Here is a 26,577-nt window from a genome sequence, read left to right as displayed (position 1 = left end):
TGGATTTTTTAAAAATTGTTTTGAAGATTTTTTTTAATTTTTTTCGAAGACCAAACATTGTTTTGTTTTTATTTTATATTTTTTAAGACCACAAATAATAAATATATATATATTTTTTTGAAAACCACATATAGTTACAAACACTTACCTTGAAGTTCTTTTCGGATGATTTCTTGACCAAAAGTTTTTCGGGTGTTTTCTCGACTTTATTTTGTGGACCTTTGCGGCCGATTTGTGGCAACCATTTACGCCTGAAAATAGAAAAAAAATAATAATTAATATAAAAATTAATTTTTTTGCAAATATATTTAATTTATATAAAAATTGGCCACACTTCGGTAGAAATAAGAACTGCAAAACCTTTTTTTCGGAAAAAATAGAAACGTAAAAATTCCGTCACTTTCTCAAGCCCTGTCACTTGTTGAACTGTCACTGATGATGATGAGTTGCAAATAAGTTTGCTGGCTGGCAAGCATAAATAAATTTACATTACCATAACAAGCTAACAGCAACAACGACAACAACTTGTTGGTGGTCTACATCCGTTTTCCTATTCCCAAAAAACAAAGAGAACAAAAATTGGAAACCCCACCTTTCACCTCTCCCCCCAAACAGCAATACATTTGTCATTGGTATATTTAATTTAATATGTTTTATGGTTAAACACAACAACTATAACCCAATGACCAACAAAATAAAGACCGCACCCACACGGGGTGAAACTTCCTCTGGCACCCTGGGTAATTCCTCTTCCAGCACTGTAGCGAAGAGTCACCAGGGCAGAAATTTCGATGATTTATCGAAGGAAATAAATAAATGAAAAAGAAAGAAACACAAAACGAACGAAAGCAACAGGATACACAATTGACAGTTTATTTGACATAGAGAATGCCTGCTGGTCCGCACTAATTCCTCAAGTTATAATAACAATCAACAAAAACCACAACAACAACAACAAAAGGTATAATAAAACAATAACAATGCCATAATAAATATACATATATCCATTCAGTCGTCCATCCATACATTTGTCGTCTATTTAACTAAGATGGACGAGGACGACGACCGTGATGATGATGATGATGACGACGCTGATGGTGGTGGTGGTGGCGATGGCGATGAAAGACAGGCGACATTGAAACGTCGTCGTAATTTTTTCATTCGTCTTTTCCCCCAAATGAGATAATTGACCGAAAATTTCCAGTTTTAGTTATTGTTGTTAACTGGCGGTAAATAAATGATGGATATGTGGGAAGTCGTATGGAAAATTATTATTTTTATACACAGGGAGAAATTATGGTGAAGCCTTAAAAAAATATATTTCTTTAAGAGCAAGAAAACCAGAGTGAACTTTTCAAAAAAAAAAAAAATCCGGATATTTATATATCCAGTATAAATATTTTTCAAAGATCAAAAATGGTCAAAAGTGGTTTAAAAATAGTTTTTTAAGAATAAATAATTTTTATACCCTCCGCCATAGTATGGAGGGTATATTAATTTTGTCATTCCGTTTGTAACTCATCGAAATATTCATTTCCGACCCTATAAAGTATATATATTCTTGATCAGGGTAAAATTCTAAGACGATCTAGCCATGTCCGTCCATCCGTCTATCTGTTGTAATTTTGCATAAGTTTGTCTTTTGTCTGCAGGCAGGTCAAGTTCGAAGATGGGATATATCGGTTCAGGTTTAGGCATAGCTCCCATATAACAGTACCCCCCAATTTTCGGCATTTTGGGCTTCTTGAGCGCGTTTTTCAACCGAATACGCTGAAATTTGGTACATTGGGTTCTTATTGCGTACTAAATGTCTTCATAAAAAATTATAAATATAGGTCCACTTTTTCTGGTAGCCCCCATATAACTTGATCAGGGTAAAATTCTTAGACCATCAGATTAAAATTCTTAGACGATCTAGCCATGTCCGTCCGTCCGTCTGTTGTAATTTTGCATAGGTTTGCCTTTTGTCTGCAGGCAGGTCAAGTTCGAAGATGGGATATATCGGTCCAGGTTTAGGCATAGCTCCCATATAACAGTACCCCCCAATTTTCGGTATTTTGGGCTTTTTGAGCGCGTTTTCAACCGAATACACTGAAATTTGGTACATTGGGTTCTTATTGGGTACTAAATGTCTCCACAAAAAATTATAAATATAGGTCCACTTTTTCTGGTAGCCCCCATATAACGGTACGTCCCAATTTTCAGTATTTTGGCGGCTTTGATCGTATTTTTTCACCGAATTAGCTGCAATTTATTATTTTGAGTTCTTAATAGGTACCAAATCTCTCCACAAAAAATTATAAATATAGGTCAACTTTTTCAGATATCCCCCATATAAGGGTACCACCCAATTTTCGGTATTTTGGGGTGCTTGAGCCGAATACGCTGAAATTTGATATTTTGTAGACGTATATGGTAACAAATCTCCCTACCAACAATTTTTAATATTCGCCCCCCTTTTTGGGGTCGTCCCCATATAACCCCCTTTTTTATATTAACATAGTTATATGATTTATTTCGTGTTTGGGTTTGGTTCTAAGACTTTGTTGTAGAACATAAGGTTCGATATTTAACTTTATATATATACTGTGTGGGAGGTACCAGAAGGATTGGACCGATATTCCCCATGTTCGAACTTGATGAAATCAAAATTTTTGAAACAAATTTGGTTCAAAGAAACATGGGGTCTAGGACCAATATTTAGAACCATAATCGGTTTGTAGAAATGTCGGTATAGGTACACTTTTTGGTATATTCCCTATATTTTTATTTCAAGTACCTGTAAGTATATCTATGGTGGAAGGTATCCAAGTTCGGCCCGGCCGAACTTTTCGCTTTTTCACTTGTTTTAAATATTTTTTGAAGAATAATTTAATAAAATTAAAAAAAAAATTAAATTAAAAAAATAGGTGTCCTAAATTTCTTAAAAATTTTTTATGGAGAACAACATGCTTCGGAATGTCCGATTTGGGCCAACTATGCACCGTTTTGTTGTATGATTTGTTGTCATCAGCCAACCTAATATAGACGTGGATTTTTTTAAAATATTTTTTTGAAACAAAAATATATATTTTTTTTAACTAAAGGCTTGGATTTTTTGAAAATAATTTTTTGATACAGACAGCGTGTTCAGGATCTGGAGCATTTTGAAAAGCTTCTGGTATCAAATAGTGGCGGTAGCCAACCAATAAGAGATGATGGTATAGGTGTATACCATAAATGAGGCCATAAAAGCAATTAATCGGATCAAGAACAATAAAGCAACAGGAGCCAATGGGTTACCATCCGAACTATTCAAGATTGGTGGTCAGATGCTGGTCAGGAGCGTGCGCCAGCTGACTAGAACAATTTGGCTAGAGGAATGCAAGCCCAATGATTGGAACCTCACCATCCTGTGCCCCGTGTACAAAAAATGAGACAATACGATATGTGCAAACTATAGAGGAATTAGCCTTCTTCCCATCGCATATAAAGTGCTATCCAGTGTGCTGTGTGAACGATTGAAGCCAATGCGGCTTCAGACATGGCAAATCCACCATTGACCAGATTTTCACTCTGCGCCAAATCCTGGAAAAGACCCACGAAAAACACATCGACTCATACCACCTATTTGTCGACTATAAAGCCGCATTCGACAGCCCTATCTGTTCAGAGGTGTATAAAGCCATTTCTGCGTTTGGCATTCCTCCAAAATTAATACGGCTATGCAGGATAACTTTAACTGACACCAGATGAGCAGTAAAAGTCGGAAAGGACCTCTCGGAGCCCTTTAATACCGAACGAGAATTCAGACAAGTTGACAGTTTGACCTTTCTAACATCCTGCTGGAAAAGGTCATACGACCAAATAACACATGTTACACGCCTACATCGACATAATGGGTCGAACACTGAGAGCCAACTATAGAGGAATAAGTCTCGACACATACCACCTATTCGTCGACTATAAAGCCGCATTCGACAGCCCTATCCGTTCAGAGGTGTTTAAAGCCATGTCTGCGTTCGGCATTCCTGCAAAATTAATACAACTAAGGTCAGTTGTGGCACAAGGTCAGTAGTTAAAGTTGGAAAGGAACTATCGTAGCCATTCAATACCGAACGAGGATTCAGACAAGGTGACAGTTTGTCGTGTGACCTTTTTAACATCCTGCTGGCAAAGTTCAACACACGTTACCTGAGAAATCAACACATGTTTCTCGCCTACTTCGATGACATCGATATAATGGGTCGAACATTACGAGCGGTAACAGCCACCTTTGAACAAATTGCGAAGGAGTCTGGCAGTATAGGGCGAGAAGACCAAGCTGATGGTATCAACGCGCAAGGCGTCCAGTAGACTCGGACCAACTGTGGAACTTGAGAACTACAGCTTCGAGGTGGTTAAAGATTTTATATACCTTGTTTCCGCTATAAACAAAACGAATTACATTAGTTTCTGAAATTCGGAGAAGCATTGTGATGGCCAACAGATGCTACTATGGTCTAAGTAAGCAGTTTAGAAACTAGGCCACCTCCCGCCACACCAAACTCACACTTTACAAGACGCTGATACTACCCGTGCTGTTATATGGATCTGAAGCATAGGTACTTGCACAAGCAGATGAGGCAGTTCTTGGAGTGTTTCAGAGAGAAATTCTCCGAAAGATCTACAGGTCGTTCTGCGTCGACGGTGAATATCGGATCTTTACAATTTATACGCGGACATCGACATAGTCAGTTGTATTGAGCTGCAGCGACTACGATGGCTTGGTCATGTTGAGCGAATGAATGGCAATGCCCCAGCTCAAAAGGCATATACAAGCGAGCCTACTGATGATTCCCGTAGAAGGAGAAGGACGAATTAGATGGAAATACCAAGTAGAAAACAACATCTTGGAATGTGGTCTTTCAAATTGGAGGAGATGCGCACAAGACCGACGAGCTTGGAAATCTTTTTTAAGATCGGCTTATGGAACAATCGTTCTGTAATAAGCCAGCTAAGTAAGTATTTTGAAATACATATTATTTACGTGAATTTTTGAAGTAGTAAATATGTGTGTGGATTTTTTGAAATGAAACTATATGCGTGGAATTTTTTAAAATAATTTTTGAAATTTAAAAAAAAAAATTTTTTGAAGTAATATTATAAGCGATTTTTTTTAAACTTTTTTCAAGTGTATATTTTTATTGTTCTTTAGTAAATATAATGTCCTATAGTATTTTTGTTTTGTTTGTTTGTATACGATATGTTGTACTTCTTTCCATCATCACATATTTACTTTGAAAGGCACACCGGGGCTGGCAGGAAGGCAGTCCCGGTGACATGACGACAACTACGACGTTAAATAATTTTGAATATTTCAACAGCAGCAGTAGCGGTTGTTGGTCGTCTCAGTTTCAAGAGGACACAATAACGATGAAATAACAACGACAACAGCAAAAACAACAAATTGAAATGACAATAAACAGGAAAAACGTGTAAAAATTGAATGAAAATTAAAACTTTGGGAGGGTTGCCAAAGTTTTGGGAATATTTTTTTTTGATGGGACAAAAATTGAAATTGGAATTTTTATTTAGGTACGTTTTTTTTTTAAAGACCAAATTTAGGCGTGGATTTATATACCCTACACAACTATGTTGTCAGGGTATTATAGCTTTGTGCAGCCCCAAAAGTTTGTAACGCCGCGAAATATTGGTCCTTGACCCACCTTTAAGTATTCGAGGTATGACGATCGGTAATACCTCGAATAGCAGAGTCGATCTAGACATGTACCAAACACTTAATTTTTGTCGGATGTTCTGGTCGCTCCAGAGGTCGCAATTATGGCCCAAACATCCCGAATGTATCCATGGAGAAGGGGATTGGGCCAAAGAATAAGCATGCCTGTTTTTATAAAGATCGGTCAATATTTAGCGGGTCTAATGGACCACTACTTTTGTGTGAATAATAACAACATTAGTATTCTTTAGCGAATATATTTACCCCTAAAGGACATAGACCCGAGAAGTTTATGGTATATCCAAGAGCAGGGGTTCCCCTTTAAATTGATACCAATTATATTGTCGTATGTACTCGGATGTGGGATTTACACGTAAATATTTGCAGGTGCCAACGTATTCAGATATTATTTAGTAAACCATTACCACACTAGAGGGCGGAAATATAGCACTGATAGAAATTTTCCAAGAGGTGATGATCAGATAAGTGGAAGTGGACCGAAAACTTATTTTTTGGTGTTTTTTTTAATTCGATCAATAGGCTACAATTATAAGCCGAACATCACAACAGAACCCACGGTGAAGGGAATCTGGACAAGTAATTAGAAGGGCTGGACTAAATATTAGCAATATTCGGAAAATATGTCAGTGCAAGGAAGAGGTGCTGTTGACCTGTTGATCGTACCAGAGGGTGCAACTATCATGTATTATTACCCAGGTTCGAAATAAAAATCCGCAGAAAGATAGAGGTCCGTGGTAGTTGTGTAGGGTATCGTATGGTCGGCCCCGTCCGACTATACTGCTCCGCTCACTGGTCTAAAAATATTTTTTGAAGTACAAAACGGGTTTTTTGCAAGTCCTGGTTTTTTGATCGAATTTTTTTAATATATATTTTCTTAAGGTGGTTTTTATATACAACCTTGCATTTTTTTTAATTTTTTTAAGGGCAAACAAAGTGGAGATTTTTTCCGTCCAATTGTCAAAAAAAAATCCGACATACATTTCTGCGTACATTTTTATGGGTTCCCCTGTGTGTTGGTTAGGTGTCATTACTGTATTTTTGGGTCCGTCTTGTTTACTTTCCTTGCTGGGTAGCAGCGGGCCAAATGGACAAATATACACACCTACATTTGGAAACAAAAAGAGACAGGCAGACAGACTCTGAAGTTGTTGGTCGGCCCGTTACCGGTCGCTTGGACGGCCTTTCATGTGTTGATGTGGCTGGCTTTGTTGGTGACAAATACATTGTCGTAGAATGTTGTATTAGTTCTCGTTCAAAAGAACAAACGTGGCAAACAAAAGTGAACAAACAAAAAATCCACTAGGATATTGGTTACTTCTTATGGAGGGGGGTGGAGGAGGTTAAGCAGGATAAAGAAGGGATACATCCTTATCCATCTTTTTTCCAATGCCACGCTCTCTTTTACATGTTCTTTTTTTCTGGTCTCAATTTGTCCACCAGTATGACACGACATGGGCTGTTGTTAACACACACACACGGGCACACAACACAACATGGGTCGCAACCTACATTTTCGGTTCATTAGTTAACACAAGAGACACATGTTGTCTCAAGCACCGAACAAATAGACCGAAAGTTTATATTTCAGCACTTAACATCATGTCAAAGCAGGAATGCCAAGGAAAGCCATGTCAGACCAACCAGCCAGCTAGCCAACCATTTAACTATTCTTGTCCTCGGACATCACAATCATCAATCCACACGCACACAAATACACAAACTTCATAGGAAATTAGTCAAAGAAATAGAGCCATAAAAAAAATTATCCAAAAAATCCCAGAGGGGAAAAAAGCACAAAAAAAATAAAACAACAAAAAGGCAGCAGTAATTGTTGTAATAATCTACAAACAATGTAGCCAATTAGAAATATCTGTTTTGACACCTATGGTGTCGTATTTTCTTGGGTTCGGAAAAATTAAGTAAAATAGCTACCTTTTTTGGTAATCTACGGCGTAGACGACAATTTAGAAATTTAAAAAAATATACTTATTTAAGAAATCAAAAGCTTTTATAAATTTCAAAAAATTTCACGATTTTTTAAAGATTTTTAGTTATTTTTTTAAATTTTTTATTTATTTAAAGAATTCCCAAGTGCTATTGAAACATAATCAAACATATCAAACAGAAGAACCAGTTGAACCAGGATTTGTCTAGAAGGACCAGTAGAGATTGACCAGATGACTATCTCATAATTTTAAATCATTGGGCCTGAGATGGTCAGGGGAAAATAAAAAAAAACAGATTTTTTTTTTTAATTTTAGCTGATTTTATTTCTCCAATATTTCCATCATATTCTATAGTCATCATTTGAACTAATTTTTCATTTTTGCACCACAAGCTCTTCGCTCTTTTTTGAGTTATGTTTCATTTCATTATTTATCTACTTTATTTTCATAAATAATTTTTTTATTATTCACACAATAAGAAATTGACGTATTTGAACTTTAGTAAAGTAAAGAAAAACTGGAACTAGTTCCCATTGTTCTTTTATCGGAATAGTTCCATTGAACTAACTGAACCAGAGTATCGCATTATACTCTATGAAGGTATTTTTTATTAAATGGCTTGTGACAAAACATTTGTTCCATAAGCCGAGCTTAAAAAAGATTTAACGGTGCGTCGGTCTTGCTCGCAATTTGAAAAACCATGTTCCGAAATGTTCTCTTTACTTGATCTTTCCATCTAATTCGTCGCCTTCCTCTTCTGCGTGAACCATCAGTTGGATCGTTTTTATATGCCTTTTGAGCTGGGGCATCTTCCTGCATTCTCACAACATGACCTAGCTGAATGTAGTCGCTGCGCAGCTTGATGCGTCTGACAATGCCGATGTCCGAGAATAGATGGTACAACTCGTGGTTTATTCGACGGCGATATTCACCGTTAAAGCAGATCGGTCCATAGATCTTTCGGAGAATTTCTCTCTCTAACACTCTAAGAGCTGTCCCACCTGCTTGCGTAATTACCCATGCTTCAGATCCATATTACAGCACGTAGTCGCTGCAGCTCGATACGTCTGACAATGCCGATGTTCGAGAATAGATGGTACAACTCGTGGTTTATTCGACGGCGATATTCACCGTTAAAGCAGATCGGTCCATAGATCTTTCGGAGAATTTCTCTCTCTAACACTCCAAGAGCCGTCCCATCTGCTTGCGTAATTACCCATGCTTCAGATCCATATTACAGCACGTAGTCGCTGCAGCTCGATACGTCTGACAATGCCGATGTTCGAGAATAGATGGTACAACTCATTGTTAATTCGACGGCGATATTCAACGTTAAAGCAGATCGGTCCATAGATCATTCGGAGATTTTCCCTCTCAAACATTCCAAGAGCTGTCTCATCTGCTTGCGCTAGTACCCATGCTTCTACGTTCAGTAGACTCCGACCAACTGTGGAACTTGAGAACTACAGCTTCGAGGTAGATAGATTATGTATATACCACCTTGGTACCTCCATAAATAAAACGAATGACATCAGTTTTGAAATTCGGAGAAGAATTGTGATGGCCAACAGATGCTACTATGGTCTAAGTAAGCAGTTTAGAAACAAGGCCACCTCCCGCCCGACAAAACTCACACTTTACAAGACGCTGATAATGCCCGTGCTGTTATATGGTTCCGAAACATGGGTACTTGCGCAAGCAAATGAGGCAGCTCTTGGGGTGTTTGAAAGAAAAATTCTCCGAAAGATCCACGGATTCTGTGTCGACGGTGAATATGGGCGTCGAATGAACCATGAGCTTTACAATTTATACGCGGACATCGACATGGTCAGCTATGTATGTAAGGCCTTAAAAAACTTGTTTATGTGTAGATCCACTAAATGATCTTCTATAAAACACTTAGATGAGGTTTATGTGAGGGAAACTTATGGGCGGCGTGCAGATGCTTTTATACATCAGATATCCTCGGCAGTTTGTCGTTAGATATAACTTTCTCAAGTATTGCAAGTTATTTATTTTGTACTTTTAAAATAATTATCAACCAGAATGCTGTGTTTTTATTTCGGGATTTTTCTTGAAAGTCCTGATATTTCTCGACAATTTTGTCACTGGGTCAATTTGTGTGTAGCCTTATCACATTTCAAGAATTCTCGAGTATGGCAAACTTCTATACATTTTCCAATAATGAATCATAAAACAGAATGGCGACATAATTACACAATTGAGGGTTTTATGAAAAAAAAAATTACAACAATAATAAAAATTATATAAAAAACAACAACAACACATTTTAAATGGAATGATAAAAACCACGAAGAAAAACAACAACACATACATTTGATACCACGAATAACGATGATGCTTTCGATGATGATGATGCCCTGCATCATTGGCGGCGACGTCTAGGCCAAGAGGATGGGTATGTCGATTGGCCTCCTCGCTGCAACAGAAACATGAAAAATTTTCTGTTTTTCCGCCACTGCAAGTCATGGAGAGGGATTTGTGCATTGCGTGGCGTTTAATCACACCTGATGAATTATCGAACATTGTTGTAGTGGTTGTTGTGTTTTGTTCTGGGGGTAATTTACGGATATTAAAAGGCACTTAGCATAGGCACGTTAAAATCTGTGTACACTACGAACGAGGTGATTTGTGATGGTTGTCGATGATAATCGGAACAACAACCGTGTCGGGTATTTTTACACACTTCACTTGTTCGATTATTCTTTTTTTTCAAAACAACTATTTTTATGATAACTATTTATTTTTTTTTGTGTGTTTATTTGCCCTGCTATCTATGCGTTGACACGTTGATATGACGCGTAACAAGACGACGACATGACACGACACGTTTGGTACGCGGAGTAGGGTGCGAATGGATAATTATTAAACAACAACTGTTAAACGACCATTATGCGACACATTTTAACCGGCCGATACAATAAAGGTGTAAATAGGATAAACTTTTGTTGTTGTTTTATTTTTTTATTTGTGGTGACACGATATGACTATTGTGGGAGTATTGACTTATGGTTCGCCTTCACTTTTGTTGTTGTTGTTATTATTGTTTTGTATAAAACTTTAATTTTGTAAAGAATACCACCCGAAACCGAGAACAATGCCCCGCCAACGAAAGTGTTTTTTTTGTTGTTGTTACTTTTTCGTTGTTGTCGCGACAAATTCCGTGCTGCTCTAGTTCCGTGTGTGTAACGTTATTTTGTCACGTTAAAAACACAACTAAACTGATAAAAAGTGAGTAAGCCAGCGAATAGCCGTTGCAAAATCCGCCGTATTATTGTGGTCGGTTATTCGTCACAAACAAACAAATAAATAAACAATAACATACATGGACGTTCACACACATACTCACTTATACGCCGACACTCTTAAAAAACTGAAAAGAAAACCGTTTTTCATGTGGCGTGGTCTCTTCGCGGTCCGATTTGAAGGAATTCGAAAAAAAACTACTTATACACAAAAGAAGACATTATGCGTCAATTGTTGTACAACAACAACAGGAGGCTCAATATCTAGTTGTACAGCAGTAGTAGTCGTAGCATGAACTAACTACTATTCATAAGTAAAACGACAAAGTAACAGACAGATTAAACTTGAATTGGTTGGTGTGAGGGGGTCTTATGGGGGACTGCAGATTTTTTTTTATATAGAAGAGACACACTTTAACTATAAATTTTTAGAGGTATGAAGCGTTGTTTATAGAGTTTTTAAATTAATTATCAACCAGGATCCTCTGTTTTTTTTCAGGCTCTGTCTTGTCTCCAAATCTCGAGTTTTTGTATGAGGTATTATGCGTATGAGGTATTATGCGGTTCTTCTTCAGATAGAATTTCTAGAGTTCTGAAAGGTTGTTTATGTATGTGGATCTACACAAGGCGTGGCTTTTTTAAAGAATATATTTTGGAGGCCTATTAAAGGCGTGAATCTACACACGCCTACTATTCATAGCTTAAATGACAAAGTAACAGACAGATTAAACTTGAATTGGTGTAATGGGGTTTTTATAGAGAAGGGATTTTTTATAGAGAACAGACACACTTTCTAAATTTTTTAGAGGTCTGAAACGTCGTTTATAGAAATTTTAAAATAATTATCAATCACGCTCCTGTGTATTCTCAAGTATTTTGTATTTTTCACGTCCTTACTTGTCTCCAAATCCTGAGTTTTTGTATGAGGTATTATACGGTTCTTCTTCAGATTTTTATAGAGAAGGGACACACTTTAACTATAAATTTTATAGAGGTCTGAAGAGTCGTTTATAGAATTTTTAAAATAATTATCAACCTGGATCCTGTGTATTTTCATGTCCTAACTTGTCTCCAAATCCTGAGTTTTTGCATGAGGTATTATGCGGTTCTTCTTCAGATAGAATTTCTAGAATTCCGAAAGGTCGTTGATGTAATTTTTAGAACAATTATCAACCAGAATCCTGTGTATTTTTATGTGACTTTTCCTGACTTGTCTCCAAACCCTAAGGGCGTGTACGATTTACACCCACTTTAGGCGTGGATCTTTTTTGTAAGGGCTACGAAAGGTGCGGACCTTCCAAAGAAGATTTTTTCAAATGCTACGATAGTTGCACATCTTTCATTCTTTCAAAGAAGACTATTATCAAGGCCTAACATATGGTTGATTGATGTCGAACATTGTGAGCGGTAACAGCCACCTTTGAAGAAATTAAGAAGGAGTCTGCCAAAATGGGTCTGGCAGTAAAAGACGAGAAGATCAAGCTGATGGTGTCAACGCGTGGACTTGGACCAACTGTGGAACTTGAGAACTACAGTATCGAGATAGTCAATGATTTTATATACCCTGGTAACGATATAAATGAAACTAATGGCATCAGCTTGAGGAGCAAAGTGTTGGCCAAAAGATACTACTATGGTCTATGTAAGTAATTTAGAAATAAGACCATCTCTTGCCAGACCAAACTCACAATATACAAGACATTGATACAACCCGTGCTGTTGTATGGATCTGAAGCATGGGTACTTGCGCAATCAGATAAGGCAGCACTTGGAGTGTTTGAGAGAAAAATTCTCCGAAAGATCTATGGGCCAATCTGCGTCGACGGTAAATATCACAGTCGAATAAAACATGAGTTTCAGATGTATTGAGATGCAGCGACTACGTTGGATAGGCCATATTGTGAGAATGGATGAAGGCATATAGAATCGAAACAGCCAATGGTTCAATCAGTAGGGGAAAGCGACGAATTAGATGGAAAGATCAAAGGGAAGACAACATTGCCGAACATGGTCTTTTTGAAATTCGGAGGAGAATAATGTTGACCAACATATGCTACTATGCTCTAAGTAAGTAATTCAGAATAAAAGCCAATTCTCGCCAGACCAAATTCACATTCTACAAAATGAGGATACTACCCGTGGTGTTCTATGGATTTGAAGCATTGGTACTTGCGCAATCAGATGAGTCAGCTTTTGGAGTGTTTGAGAGAACAATTCTCCGAAAGATCTATGGGCCGATTTGCGTCGACGGTAAATATCTCGGACATCGACATAGTCAGACGTATTGAGCTGCAGCGAGTACGTTCAGCTGAGTCATGTTGTGAGAATGCAGGAGATGTCTTAGGTCAAAAGGCATACAAAATTGAACCAGCTGATAGTTTACGCATGAGGGGAAGGCTATGAATAAGATGGAAAGATCAAGTGTAAGACAACATTGCCGAACATGGTCTTTGGAAGAACTGCGCAAAAGACCGACGCGCCTGGAAATCTATTTTATGCTCGGCTTACGGAAGAAATGTTCTGTCACTTCCAGAGGTTTATGGGTTTTCTATACTCAGAATGACCTGCAGGTCTGCAAAGGAAACGTTGGATAATCATTCCTACATTTCCTTGGCATATGTGTATTTTTTGTATTCGCAGCGGTATTCTCAATAAATGAAACCTTTGGGGAAATCTAATCGGTATAGAGAAAACTTCTGATGGTTTTCCCCCTTATTTATATATCGTTTTTATATTATCAGGGTTGCTATGGGTCATCTATGGAGATGTTAGAATAATTATCAACCCAAAGGCATTCTCTCAATAAATAGAATCCTTGATAGAAACCCTTTCAAAGATATAGTCTGCTTAGAAAAACATCTGAGGTGGTTTTTAAACATATAAGGAGTTTTATTGATTGCGTGATTACTGGCAGGTCATATATGTATATGGGTTTTCTATGCCTTATGTACGTCATATATATTGATCTTAGAATAATTATCAACCAGGTTATTGTATTTTTTATTTGTAGAGGGGTTTAAATATTTTATGAATAAATAAAACTGTTGATAGAAGACGTTTGGAAAATCTTATTGGTATAGAAAAACTTCGGAAGCATTTGGAGATATTTTGGCATGTTTTCTTTATAAAGGTCGGTTATAGGTCATCTATGGAGATGCTAGGAATAATTATCAACCAGGTTCATGTATTTTTTTATTTGTAGAGGTTTAAGGGCCTTCTCAATAAATACAAATGTTTATATAAGACTTTTGACAGTGCTAATAGGTACAGAAAATTTTCTGAGAGTTATTGGTTTAGGTATAATGTCTCCTGTGGAGTTTTTTTGTTATCCTCAGTTTAAATATTAGAATAATTATCAACCAGTAACCTGTATTTTTTGTGTATTTTTAGAATGTGATATATCTAATAAAGAACAAATCTTCGGTTGTTTGTTTTCGATGGCTAATGAATTTTCACTTGTTAGAGGAAATTTTACCCTGGAAAAATTTTTCACGCAACAATTCTTTCGAATCTGTGTTTAAAATATTATAAATTGACATTTTTTACTTTTGTAACATTTTCGAATGGTGGCATGAATAATTCTAACGAAAAAACCGCCTGATATACCGCCAAAGCTCCGAACGAGTGTGTGTATTGACTTGTCTGATAATTTTCTCTAATGTACTTAGATTTTTTTTTTGCACATTTCAAGTGAGAAACTTTCAGAGATTGTAGGAGTGAGAGAGAGAATTAGAATATGATAAGAAATTGTATACGACATGATCAATAATACAAGTTGGGGTATGATTGCTTGAATGGGTGTATGTTTGGGTATATGTGAATATCGTAATAGTTGTTTTTTAACGTTCGGCACACCCAGGCCTAGTTTAACAAAATTAAAAAGAAAAACATTTTAAAAAGAGAATATGAAATCTAGTAAAAGTGGCCAATTAAAGTTATGTTTGGGTTCAAACCTTGCCAAGAACACTATAACATTTTTATAGAACAGATTCCATAACCATCATAATTCTAAGGAGATTTCCAGAGTACTTTATCTGATTGGGCACTTCGAAGCGTTTTGGTAAGGTCAATAGACTCTTTCACAAAATTGAAGGAGAATCATGTTATAACTTCTCACATTGATATCCATCGAAGTGTTTGGGTCAAAATTTTAACACCACTTGAGATAAAGTGTATTTCCGTGGTAGTAGTATGTGATAGAATAGAATCAAGGGGCCTTAGTGTATTTGTTCTCTTTACAAAAATACATACATGTAGAAATTTGCCTAAATGATTATTAGTTCAATTTTCATGACGTACAATAGCCTGCCTGCCTGCTGTCAGCTTGCCGCTATATCATAAATTACGCAGAAAACAAAATCGCATATCTTATGGGAACGTAGTAAGTAAAGACATTAGAGAGGGGTAAAGGTTTTGACATTTTGTTTTGATTTGTTTTCTTTGAGGCATATACAGTGAGTAGAAGGGAGAACAATGATTTACTTTGTTATGAATTTAACCCTCAAACTGACTTTCTATAAATTTAACTCAAAATTTTAAAAATGACGCTTCTAAATCTCAGATTGTGCGGTACACAATTTCAATATATTTTTTATGGCATACTAAGAGCGTGTACGATTTACACCTACTTTAGACGTGGATCTTTTTTGTAAGGGCTACGAAAGGTGCGGACATTTCAAGGAAGACTTTTTCAAAGGCTACGATAGGTGCGTACCTTTCAAAGAAGAGTTTTATCAAGGCCTAACATATGGTTGTCGAACATTGCGAGCGGTAACAGCTACCTTTGAAAAAAATGAGAATGAGTCTTCCAAAATGTGTCTGACAAAATGTGATGACATCAAGGCGCAAGACGTCCAGTGGACTCAAACCAACTGTGGAACTTGAGAACTACAGCTTCAAAATAGTCAGAGATTTTATATACCTTAGTAACGCCATAAATAAATTAATAACTTCAGTTTTGAAAATCGGCAGCTCTTGGAGTGTTTGACAGAAAAATTCTACGAAGGATCTATGGGCCGAACCATATCATCTATTCTCGGACATCGACATAGTCAGAGGTATTGAGCTGCACAAGTACGTTCAGCTGAGTCATGTTGTGAGAACGCAGGAAGATATCCCAGCTCAAAAATCATACAAAAGAGAACCAGCTTATGGGGGCTTATGAGGAAGACAACATTGCCGAACATGGTCTTTGAAATTGGAAGCAAAATACCGACGCGCCTGGAAATCTTTTTTATGCTCTGCTTATGGAACAAATGTTCAGTCACTTTCAGAGGTTTATGGGTTTTCTATACTCAGAATGACCCGCAGGTCTGCAATTCAAATGTTGGAATAATTATCAACCATATTTATGTGTATTTTTTTGTATTCGTAGCGGTATTCTCAATAAGTGAAACCTTTGGAATATCTAATCGGTATAGAGAAAACTTCTGATGGTTTTTCGCCTTGCTTCAAGATCTTTGACAGGTTTTATATATCGTTTTTAAATTATCAGGGCTGCTATGGGTCATCTATGGAGACATTCTCTCCATAAATAGAATCGTTGAAAGAAGACCTTTAAAAAATATAGACTGCTTAGAAAAACATCGGTGGGGCCTTAAAGGATTTCTATAGATTCTATGATTACTGGCAGGTCATATATAGGTTTTCTATATTAAGGAATCGTATAGGAAGATGCACCAGCTCAAAAGGCATATAAAAGCGAACCAGCTGATGATTTACGCAGAAGGGGAAGGCCACGAATTACATGGAAAGATCAAGTGGAAGACAACATTGCCGAACATGGTCTATGAAATTGGAAGGACTGCACAAAAGACCGACGCGCCAGGAAATTTTTTTATGCTCGGTTTAAGGAACAAATGTTCTGTCACAAGCCAGCTAAGTAAGTAAGCGACATATGTTAGAAATTTTTTTATAAAAAAAAAATTTCATGGGCTGCCATTGGTATGGACTTTATAAAAAGCAAAATACCGAAATTTGCGAGGTACCCTTAAAGGGAGACTATTCAAAAAGTGGGGCAATATTGATAATTTTAGGTAGGAATATTTATTGCCCAATGAGAATTTAAAGTAATACATTACAAACTCGGAAAGGACCTATTGGAGCCTTTTAATACAGAACGAAGATTCAGACAATGTGACAGTTTGCATGACCTTGCAGGAAAAGGTCCTACGAGAGGCAAAAGTGAACAGAGATGGCACTCTGTACACCAAACAACACATGTTACTCGCCTACGCCGATGACATCGACATCGATGGGTTGAACATTGCGAGCTATAACAACCACCTTTGCACAAATTGAGAAGGTTTCTGTCAATGTAGGACTGGCAGTAAATGGCAAGAAGAAGGCTGTTATCAACGTGCAAGATGTACAGTAGGCTCGGACCAACTGTGGAACTTCAGAACTACAGCTTCGAGGTAGTCAAAGTTTTTTTTTATACCCTGGTACCGCCATAAATAAAACTAATGACATCAGTTTTGAATTTCGGAGCAGAAGAGGTGTTACTATGGCCTAAGTAAGCAATATAGAAATAAGGCCACCTCCAGCCAGACCAATTTCACAAAAATTACAAACTCTCCAAAATACAGAAATTTGGCGGTACCCTATCCTAAAAAATGGACCAATACTGATAATTTTTGCTAGGAAAATTTTCCTACGAACTGAGAATCCAAAGTAACAAATGAAATACATTTCGGCTAAAAAACGTGCCCAAACTCCCCATAATACCGATATTGGGAAGGTACCCTTATATGATGGCTATTCTAAAAAGTGAACCAATATTAATAATTTTTGGTGCGAAGATTTTCCATCCAATTCTGTTAAAAAAAAACGTGTCCGAAATCCTTAAAATAGCTCCGTTGTAATATTAAAAGACCGACATGGTCTAAATCAACATATCATTAAATTCTCATCAAGTGTATTTATGTATATTATGAGGTCTTCTCCGAATATTTCGAGCTGTTGCAACTGAAATGAAATGGTGGAGTATAAAAAATCTTCGAAATCCCTAAAATGTATTTTCTTCAACCAACGGCATCTAGCGGCTACTAGCCGCAACGTTTTCAAATTGCGTGCTAATTTTTTGCAGGAAATTATGCGAATTGTTTTAATTTCTAGAAGGAAACAAAAAAACTACCGACCTCTTTACAGCTCAAATTCATTTAATTCCCATTCCCATCATTTTCTTCGTCGTCTTCCGTTCGACCCCCCACATATCATCATCCAAAGTGTAAATATCTAAATTACAACACGGCGAACAATGGTGGCGGCAATGTCAAAATCTTGACTGTTTTGTGTTATTAGTAATTTCCACCTAGTTGTAAAATTCGAATAGACACAATCAAACCACAACGAGAACAACAACAGGTAATTGGGAGATCCAAAGAAGTAGAAGAGGAGACGTCTACAGAAGGTTACAGCAGGGAAACGGAACTTATTTATTATGGATTATGTAAAGTTCCAAGTAGACACAAACCACAAACAAACCCCACAAATTGCCCAGAATTGCTTGAGAGAAGTGACTAAATTGGAGATTTATCTTGAGATTACAACGGAATTGGCCTGCAGATCAAATAAGAGGAAAGACACGGACAGGCAAAGAGACACAGACAGTTAGGCGTTTAGGAATCGAAAGCGTTTTAGTAATTTATTTATTTTTTAGTTGTAGTTGATGTGTGTTGTTGTAGTGTGACTATTTACTTTTTTTATTATTAGTAACAGCAAACACTTGACCACTGCTGTCAAATATCACAGTCTGGCTATGGAGGTTGGTTGTTGTAGCTAAGTCTAAAAATTGTTTTCATATTTTTTTTTTTTAAATGAGTAATGGTTCTAAACTTAACGAAACAAAACAAACGTATCATAAAATTATAAAAAAACAACAACAAAAACGTAAGTGGTCAATTGTGGTGGTTATAGATTACAGGCTGTGGTGGTAGTGGTAGTCGGAGGTGGTGACAGCAAATTGGTGGCTAGAATCATATTTTCAGTCAATATCAATTTATAAAATTTTGATAAGCAAACCAAGGAATACGAAAAATAAACAAAATTGATAAGGTCAACGAAAAAAAATAAATAAATACAAGAGAGAAAATTAGAAGAATATTTGTTCTTGGAGATTCTTGCAGATCCACAGGGCCGTTTTTTCATAAGTTGTGTAGGACTATCGGGTATGATATATTTTAAGAATTGTTTTCTAAATTTATCAGATCTGTAGGTGTAGATTTATTTGAAGTGTATTTTTTAAAAATAATATTTCAAGCTTCTCGGACTGAGTCTCTCAGCTCACATACAGGACGGAGAGTCTTTAGATTGTCTATATAGGCAGCCTTGGAATCAAACTCCCACCAGAGCTGTCCTTTTTATATAAAGAATTCCTAAATATCAGCCTACAGGACGAAAAAACTGCAACCAACTTCAGACTGATGTAATTTCTAAGCCAATCGTCCGGCAGCTGAGCCGAAAAATGGCTCGTGAGCTGAACATATCGCAATATTCCATTTGGCAAATATTGAAAAATGAGCTCGGTGTAAAGCCCTTGAAGTTGCAAAAAGTTTAAGAACTTGCACCGCATCAGAAATAAAATAGACTCAAAAGAGCTAAAGAGTTGCTTCGCGTGGCCAAAAGTGGTGAACTGCCGAATTTGGTTTACTCCGATGAGAAAACATTCCTTGTCCAGCTGTTTGTAAACAAACAAAATGATCGTGTTTACTTGTCAAAGAGGTCAGCTGAAAATGTACACCTTCGATTGGTCACCAGAACTCAAGCGCCGGCCATGATGATGGTGTGAGCCGCCATAACAGCCAATAGTTGCTCTCCGCTCGTATTAATCGACCGTGGCATCAGAATAAATGCCGAATATTATCGCGAAAATATTCTGGAGGTTGTATTAAAGCCCTGGGCACGCAAACATTTTGGCCGCAGACCTTGGACATTCCAACAGGACTCAGCACCATCGCTTCATTTCCAGCGCACAATGGCCACCAAAATCTCCGGATACCAATCCGTTGGACTATTGTGTCTGGAGTATTTGGGGAAGTAAGGTTGGCACTAAAAAATACCAATGTGTCGATTATCTCAAGCTAGCGCTTCGCCGGGAATGGGCCAAAATACCGCAGAACAACATTCGGGCAGCGCGTGACAGTTTCATTGGCCGTTTATAGGCCTTAATTCGTGTCAAAGGTAACCAATTCGAACATATCTAAACTTATTCATTCAAAAAAATTAAAAAAAATGGACAAATTATGGCGTCTTACTTTGTTGCAGGTTTTATCTCACCCTGTACAAACGATTGTTATTTTATTTATAAGGGTCGTATTCAGATCAGTTCGTATATAAATAAAATTTTACCGGCCACATCATCATCTACATAAAACATGTCTTCAAATAAGTTAAGGTACATAAAAGCTGCTTGATTAAGTTCGTCTACAAAATCACACGGTGCTTGGAAAAGACTCACGAAGAAAACAATCGAAGCATTCCACCTATTCGTCGACTATAAAGCCATTCAGAGGTGTTTAATGTTATGTCTGCCTTCGGCATTCCTGCAAAATTAATGCAGCAGGATAACTTTAACTGGTACAAAGATCCCAGTTAAAGCCGGAAATGATCTATCGCAGTCCTTTAATACCGAACGAGGATTCAGACAAGGTGACAGATTGTCGTGTGATATTTTTAACATTCTGCTGGAAAAGGTCATCTCTGTACACCAAACTACACATGTTACTCGCCTACGCCGATGACATCAACATCGATGGGTCGAAAATTGCGAGCTGTAACGGCCATCTTTGAACAAACTGAGAAGGTGTCAGCCAAAGTGTGTCTGGTAGTAAATGGTGAGAAGACCAAGCTGGTGCTATCAACGTGCAAGACGTCCAATAGACTCGGACCTACTGTGGAACTTGAGAACTACAACTTCGAGGTAGTCAAAGATTTTATATACCTTGGTACCACCATAATAAACAAAACTAATGACATCAGTTTTGAAATTCGGAGGAGAATAGTCTTGGCCAACAGACCATAGTGCAAAATAGAAATAAGGCCACCTCTCGCCAGACCAAACTCACAATCCACATCATGTGTACTGTCGCAATCATCTCTTGGAATGTTTGAGAGGAACATTTTTTGAAAGATCTACGGACCGATCTGCGCCGACGGTAAATATCGCCGTCGAATGAACCATGGTTGCACCATCTATTATCGGACATAGTCAGACGTATTGAGCTGCAGCGACTAGGTTCAGCTAGGACATGTTGTGAGTATGGATGAGAATGCCCCAGCTCAAAAGGCATATAAGGCATGCTGTTTTATGGATCTGAATCATGGGCACTTGCGCAAGCAGATGAAGCAGCTCTTGGAGTGTCTGAGTGGAAAATTCTCTGAAAGATCTACAGACCGATCTGCGTCGACGGTGAATATCGCCGTCGAATGAACCATGAGTTGTACCATTCTCGGACATCGGACATTGTCAGACGTATCGAGCTGCAGCGACTAGGTTATGTTGTGAGCTAGATCATGTTGTGAGAATGCAGGAAAGATGTCCCAGTTCAAAACGCATATAAAAGCGAGCCAACTGATGGTTCACGCAGAAGGGGAAGACCACGAATTAGATGGAAAGATCATGTGGGAGACAACATTGCCGATCATGGTATTTAATTTTTAAGCTATTGGAACAAATTTTTAGGCTATTGGAACAAATGTTCTGTCACAAGACAGCTAAGTAAGTAAGTATAAAATCTGGATCCCAATCCGAAAACTCCCTTTTGTTTCAATTCACCTACAGAGATCCTCTGTCCTTCAGTTCGCCTATGGAGATTTAGCTGAATAAGGATTCCTCGCACTTCCGCTTGTCTATAGAGGATCTCTGCTCTTTATCACGCATATAAAGGCTCCATGTTCTTCAGCTTGCATATGGAGGATCCCTGATAGATCCCTGTTTCCTAAGATGAATTATTGGACTTAACACCTTATATAAATCCCATGAATAAATGTTTTTTTTTTAGATTTTTTTTAGAATTTAAAGGGCCAAATCATGGCAAAAAAAAAATTGAAAATCCCCCAAATCGGGCTCCAGCAAGGAATTATTTTCCGTCTCTATAAAACGAAATAAAAAATTTTCAGTCTCTTCGTTTAAAAAATTAGGCCCTACATATCTAAAATGGGGTCGGGATATTATGTGTAGTCAAGTCAAATTGTGAGTCAAGTCAAAATAATACGGAATGCTAAATTTCAGCCACTTCAGTGGCTTTTAATAAAGATAAAATAAAAAAATTAAATTGTTTCCATTTTTATTTTTTTGTCATTCTAAATTAAGAACACAAAGGGAAAGTACAATAAATTTTTTTTTCTGCGCACATTAAAAAAACCAGGTTTATAGCCACAAGCAACTAGGGCCATCAAAACTAGTTCTAAATAATTTTTTTTTATCATGAACAACATGCTCTATTTAATGTACAGTGGTGGTCATTTATATAGAGACAATATTCATTTTTTTTTACAATAATGATAATATTAGAAAATACATTCGATGTATTCTCCAATATAAAAAAAACATCTGATAAAAATGGTTCGTTTTTCGCCTATATGAAGATTTGATTTTCGATAAGCTTGTCTAGAAACACATTGAGACCAGCTCTTCTATATAGACTTCCTATAAAGGCGGCTTAACCTTCGGCTCTCCTATAGAGGTGCCCTGCCCATTGTATTTGCCGTTACCACGCTTATAAAGGCCGCCCCCATGCCCTTTAGTTTGCCTATAGAGGTTTCCTACCCTTAATCTGGACAATAAAGTCTCCCTTAGGCTCTTTCACATTAACCATAGAGACTTCCTGACATTTAGTTCGCCCTGCCCTTTAAATAGCCTAAATAAGCTTCCTTCCTTTTTCCGTAAACTTATTTTTTTTTTATTGAGTATGTCATTTTGTCTTGAAGTCTGGGTATATATTTTTTTTCTAATTTTGAAAATAAAATTCTGTCGACCTTCGTATATCACATACACAAAGCCTTTGTTAAAAAAAAAAACAATAAACCGCAAGGTTAAGTTGCTGTCTATTAGTAACCATTTTGCGGTCACTTCATTTACAATGACATGCGTATGTGGTAGTAAATTGTTTTGCTTCACAAATGTGAATTAGTAATAAAAATGGAATTGCAAATAAAAAAAACCTTAAACATAAGGAAATAAATTTCGTCGGATCTAATCAGCACATAACACATCATAAATCTGTTGCAAATTTCATACTACCAATTAAAATAAAAATAGGCATTCTTCGATCTTAAGAGGTCGCCTTTGAAGGCTCTCTGCTCCTCAGTTCACCCGTAGAGATCGTCTATTTTTTAACATACCCTTCTTTTTACATAATTTATAAAGGTTCTCATACAAATTACTTCCAACTAAATGAGGGGAAAATGTATTGGCGGCAAATTCGATTATGTCATTATTCAATAACCGTTTGCTGAATGCTGAAATTCAATCTTTTTTATCTTACTAATAATTAATTTTGAAATGCATCATAAAATGCAATAATTAGAGAACGACTACCATGCGGTTCAGCAATAATATTTCAATATTATGCCATATGAAGCGGCAAGTTTTACAACTGTAGATTGTAATTTATTAATTTTTTTTTTTGTGGAATGAAAAATGTGTTTTCTTTTTTAATCAATTAAAAAAGAAAAAAATGGCCAAGAATTTAAAAAAGGCAAAGTAACACTATGCCACCTGTAATCAGCGATTTCTTCAATGCCTACATTATCAAATATGAGACAAATGCACAAACAATACCCTCCTTTTACGCAAAAGTGGAAAAGGTAAACTTACGAAGGCTCAAAGGCAGCTGATTCTACAATCTTACGACCCTAACTACAAATGATCTTTCACAAATTACAGACGAAAACCTCGGATACAACAACTGAGGGTTCCGAGAGGATCTACACATCACAAACCTACTACACAGTGGTAAATCAACATTTCTCATAATTCTATAATCACACAAAAGGATGCGATATACAACATACTAATCAAAGGATAGGCCAAGAAATTTAACAAGAAATTGGGAAACATGATGACTGCGTCCCAAACCATACACATAACGAACGATGGAGTTAACAACCATGATGACTACGTCCCAAACCATACACATAACGAACAATGGAGTTAACAACCAATTTAAACCCGATGCAAATTACCAGAATTAGAGCCCGAAATTACCTCCAAACAATAGTTTACCTGAGACATCAACAACGACATAGCCACCTTCATCCTAATGCCAAGAGGCACATATGCTTGGACACTATAAAGCTTCCTAAGCTGGAATCGCACACGGGACAACAGAAGATCAATGTGAGTCGAAAAACTATGTTTGGTATCAATGATATGGTATTAATAGCAAACGAACTAATGCAAATATTAGGCATAGAACCGTCATAGCAATAATTAAACAAAACAGCTTCAGTCTTATTCCAATTTATATCAAGAGCATTGGAGGAGATCCACATATAGAGAGAGATTGCAACGTTGTGTTAGCCAGATTTTCCAAACTGGCGAGATCAACACTCCTAAAGAAAACATGTATGTCATCCGCATACAAGAAGGGACTACAATTATCAGAAGTCACAGACTCCATGATGTCATTAATGAACATACTAAACGCACAGAACCCTGCGGCACTCCGCACCGGATTCAACCAACATCAAATTGGACACTCTTGTGCACAACAAACTGGGATCTATACTCCAGATACGACGAAATTAATCTACAGGCCGAAACAGAAAACCCAAATTTGACTCTTATCTTGCGTATAAGCTGCGGATCTACACTCCAGATACGACGAAATTAATCTACAGGCCGAAACAGAAAACCCAAATTTGACTCTTAGCTTGCGTATAAGCTGCGCATGGTCAATAGAATCAAAGGCCTTAGACAAATCAAGACCAACATCAGAACCATCAAAAACATCGCGAATAATATCAGTAAACGATAATAAGTGCATCGTTGTACTGCAGCCATGACGAAAACCATACTGAGAACAACTCAAGCATTTACGGTCATCCAAAGAAAGAAACTCCAAAATAACAAGAAGAAACTCCAAAATAGCATCTTTAATAATATGCTCTACTATCTTTGACATAGACGACAAAACACTTATTGGACGCAATTTAGACTGACTGTATGACGAACCTTTCTTCGAAACAGGCACAACACGAGTCACCTTCCAAGCTTGCGGGAAGGATGACGTCATAAAAAATACAATTAACAAAATGCAAAAAGTGAACAGATATGTATAGGAAAAACACTTTTAAAAAATTTAATAGGTATGCTATCAAAACCTACAGCTCCAGACTTAATTTTGCAGAGAGCACTTTCAACATTCTCCATAAACACACAGTAAAATCAAAATGACTCTTGAACAATGGCACCATCAATTTCTACATTCACACCAGGATTAGATTTTCCCACATTACCAAGGTAATCATTAACAGTATTAACATCAATAAAAGGAATATCATTACCACAATCTAGACAACCAAAGGACCTAAGGGACTTCCATAATTGACTACTGTTCATACGACCGAACAACTTTTCATAATACTGAATCAAAGAAATCGGTATATATAATATATTCCTTTAAAATGTCGGCTTTAATTTCGATAAATAAAAATAGTACTTTTTCTTGAACTAATATATGAGGTCTTCTGAATTGGTCTTCGATAGTGCGATAAAACTTCATTTCAGGTAGATGATTTAAAGAAAAACTATATTCTACATAGAATTTCACTATAAGTTAGTGAACTACAGAAATCGGTATGTATAGTAGAAACCTTTAAAATATAGGGTTCAGTTTTGATAAATAAACAAGTGAAAAAGTGTTAAGTTCGGCCGGGCCGAACTTTGGATACCCTTCACCATAGATATACTGACAGGTACTTGAAATGAAAATATAGGTAAAATACCTAAAAGTGGACCTATACCGACATTTCTACAACACGATTATTAAACCATAATGTGAACCATGTTCCAGAAAATTTTGATTTCATCCAACCTGTGCCTTTCTTATTATTTCTTCCAAACTTAATTCAGGTTCGAAGATGTGGACTATCGTTCCACTCCTTCTGATACCTCCCACACTGGGGCTAGGCCTAAATGCGGATTATATTTCATGTATAGTTCATTATCGAACTTTACGTTCTAGCTTTATCTCGATATCCTCCGCAGGGTAAATGATTATGACAGACTCTTAGAACCAAATTCATAACGCGGAACAAATTAGATAACTATTTTAATATAAAAAAGGGGTTATATGGGGACTACCCCAAAAAGGTGGCGAATATAAATTATTTTTGGTAGGGAGATTTGTTACCATAAACGACTACAAAATACCAAATTGCAGCGAATTCGGTTGAAAAATGCACTCAAGAACCCCAAAATGCCGAAAATTGGGGGGTAGCCTTATATGGGGGATATCCGAAAAAATGAACCGCTATTCATAATTTTTTATGGAGAGATTTGGTACATATTAATAACTCAAAATACTAAATTACAGCCAATTCGGTGGAAAAATACGATAAAAACCCCCCAAAATACTGAAAATTAGGAGGTACCGTTATATGGGGGCTACCAGAAAAAGTGGACCTATATTCATAATTTTTT

The 26,577-nt window shown here is 36.9% G+C and overlaps 1 protein-coding gene across 1 annotated transcript in view; it reads right to left on the bottom strand.

The window, feature by feature from the left end:
- Positions 1–26,577, bottom strand: part of LOC133333436 (triple functional domain protein) — a 104,818-nt gene that overhangs the window by 18,594 nt on the left and 59,647 nt on the right. The window contains exon 9 of the mRNA XM_061541756.1: positions 149–251. Coding sequence (XP_061397740.1) covers positions 149–251 — 103 coding nt within the window. The remainder of the gene's footprint in view (positions 1–148; positions 252–26,577) is intronic.

The sequence above is a fragment of the Musca vetustissima genome, unplaced genomic scaffold (assembly GCF_032173495.1).
Source record: "Musca vetustissima isolate MV318-11 ecotype Yass unplaced genomic scaffold, APGP_CSIRO_Mvet_v1 utg3767, whole genome shotgun sequence".
NCBI classification, from domain to species: domain Eukaryota; kingdom Metazoa; phylum Arthropoda; class Insecta; order Diptera; family Muscidae; genus Musca; species Musca vetustissima.
Note: the sequence above shows the minus strand (reverse complement) of the source record. Positions and strands in the feature narration are given on the sequence as shown.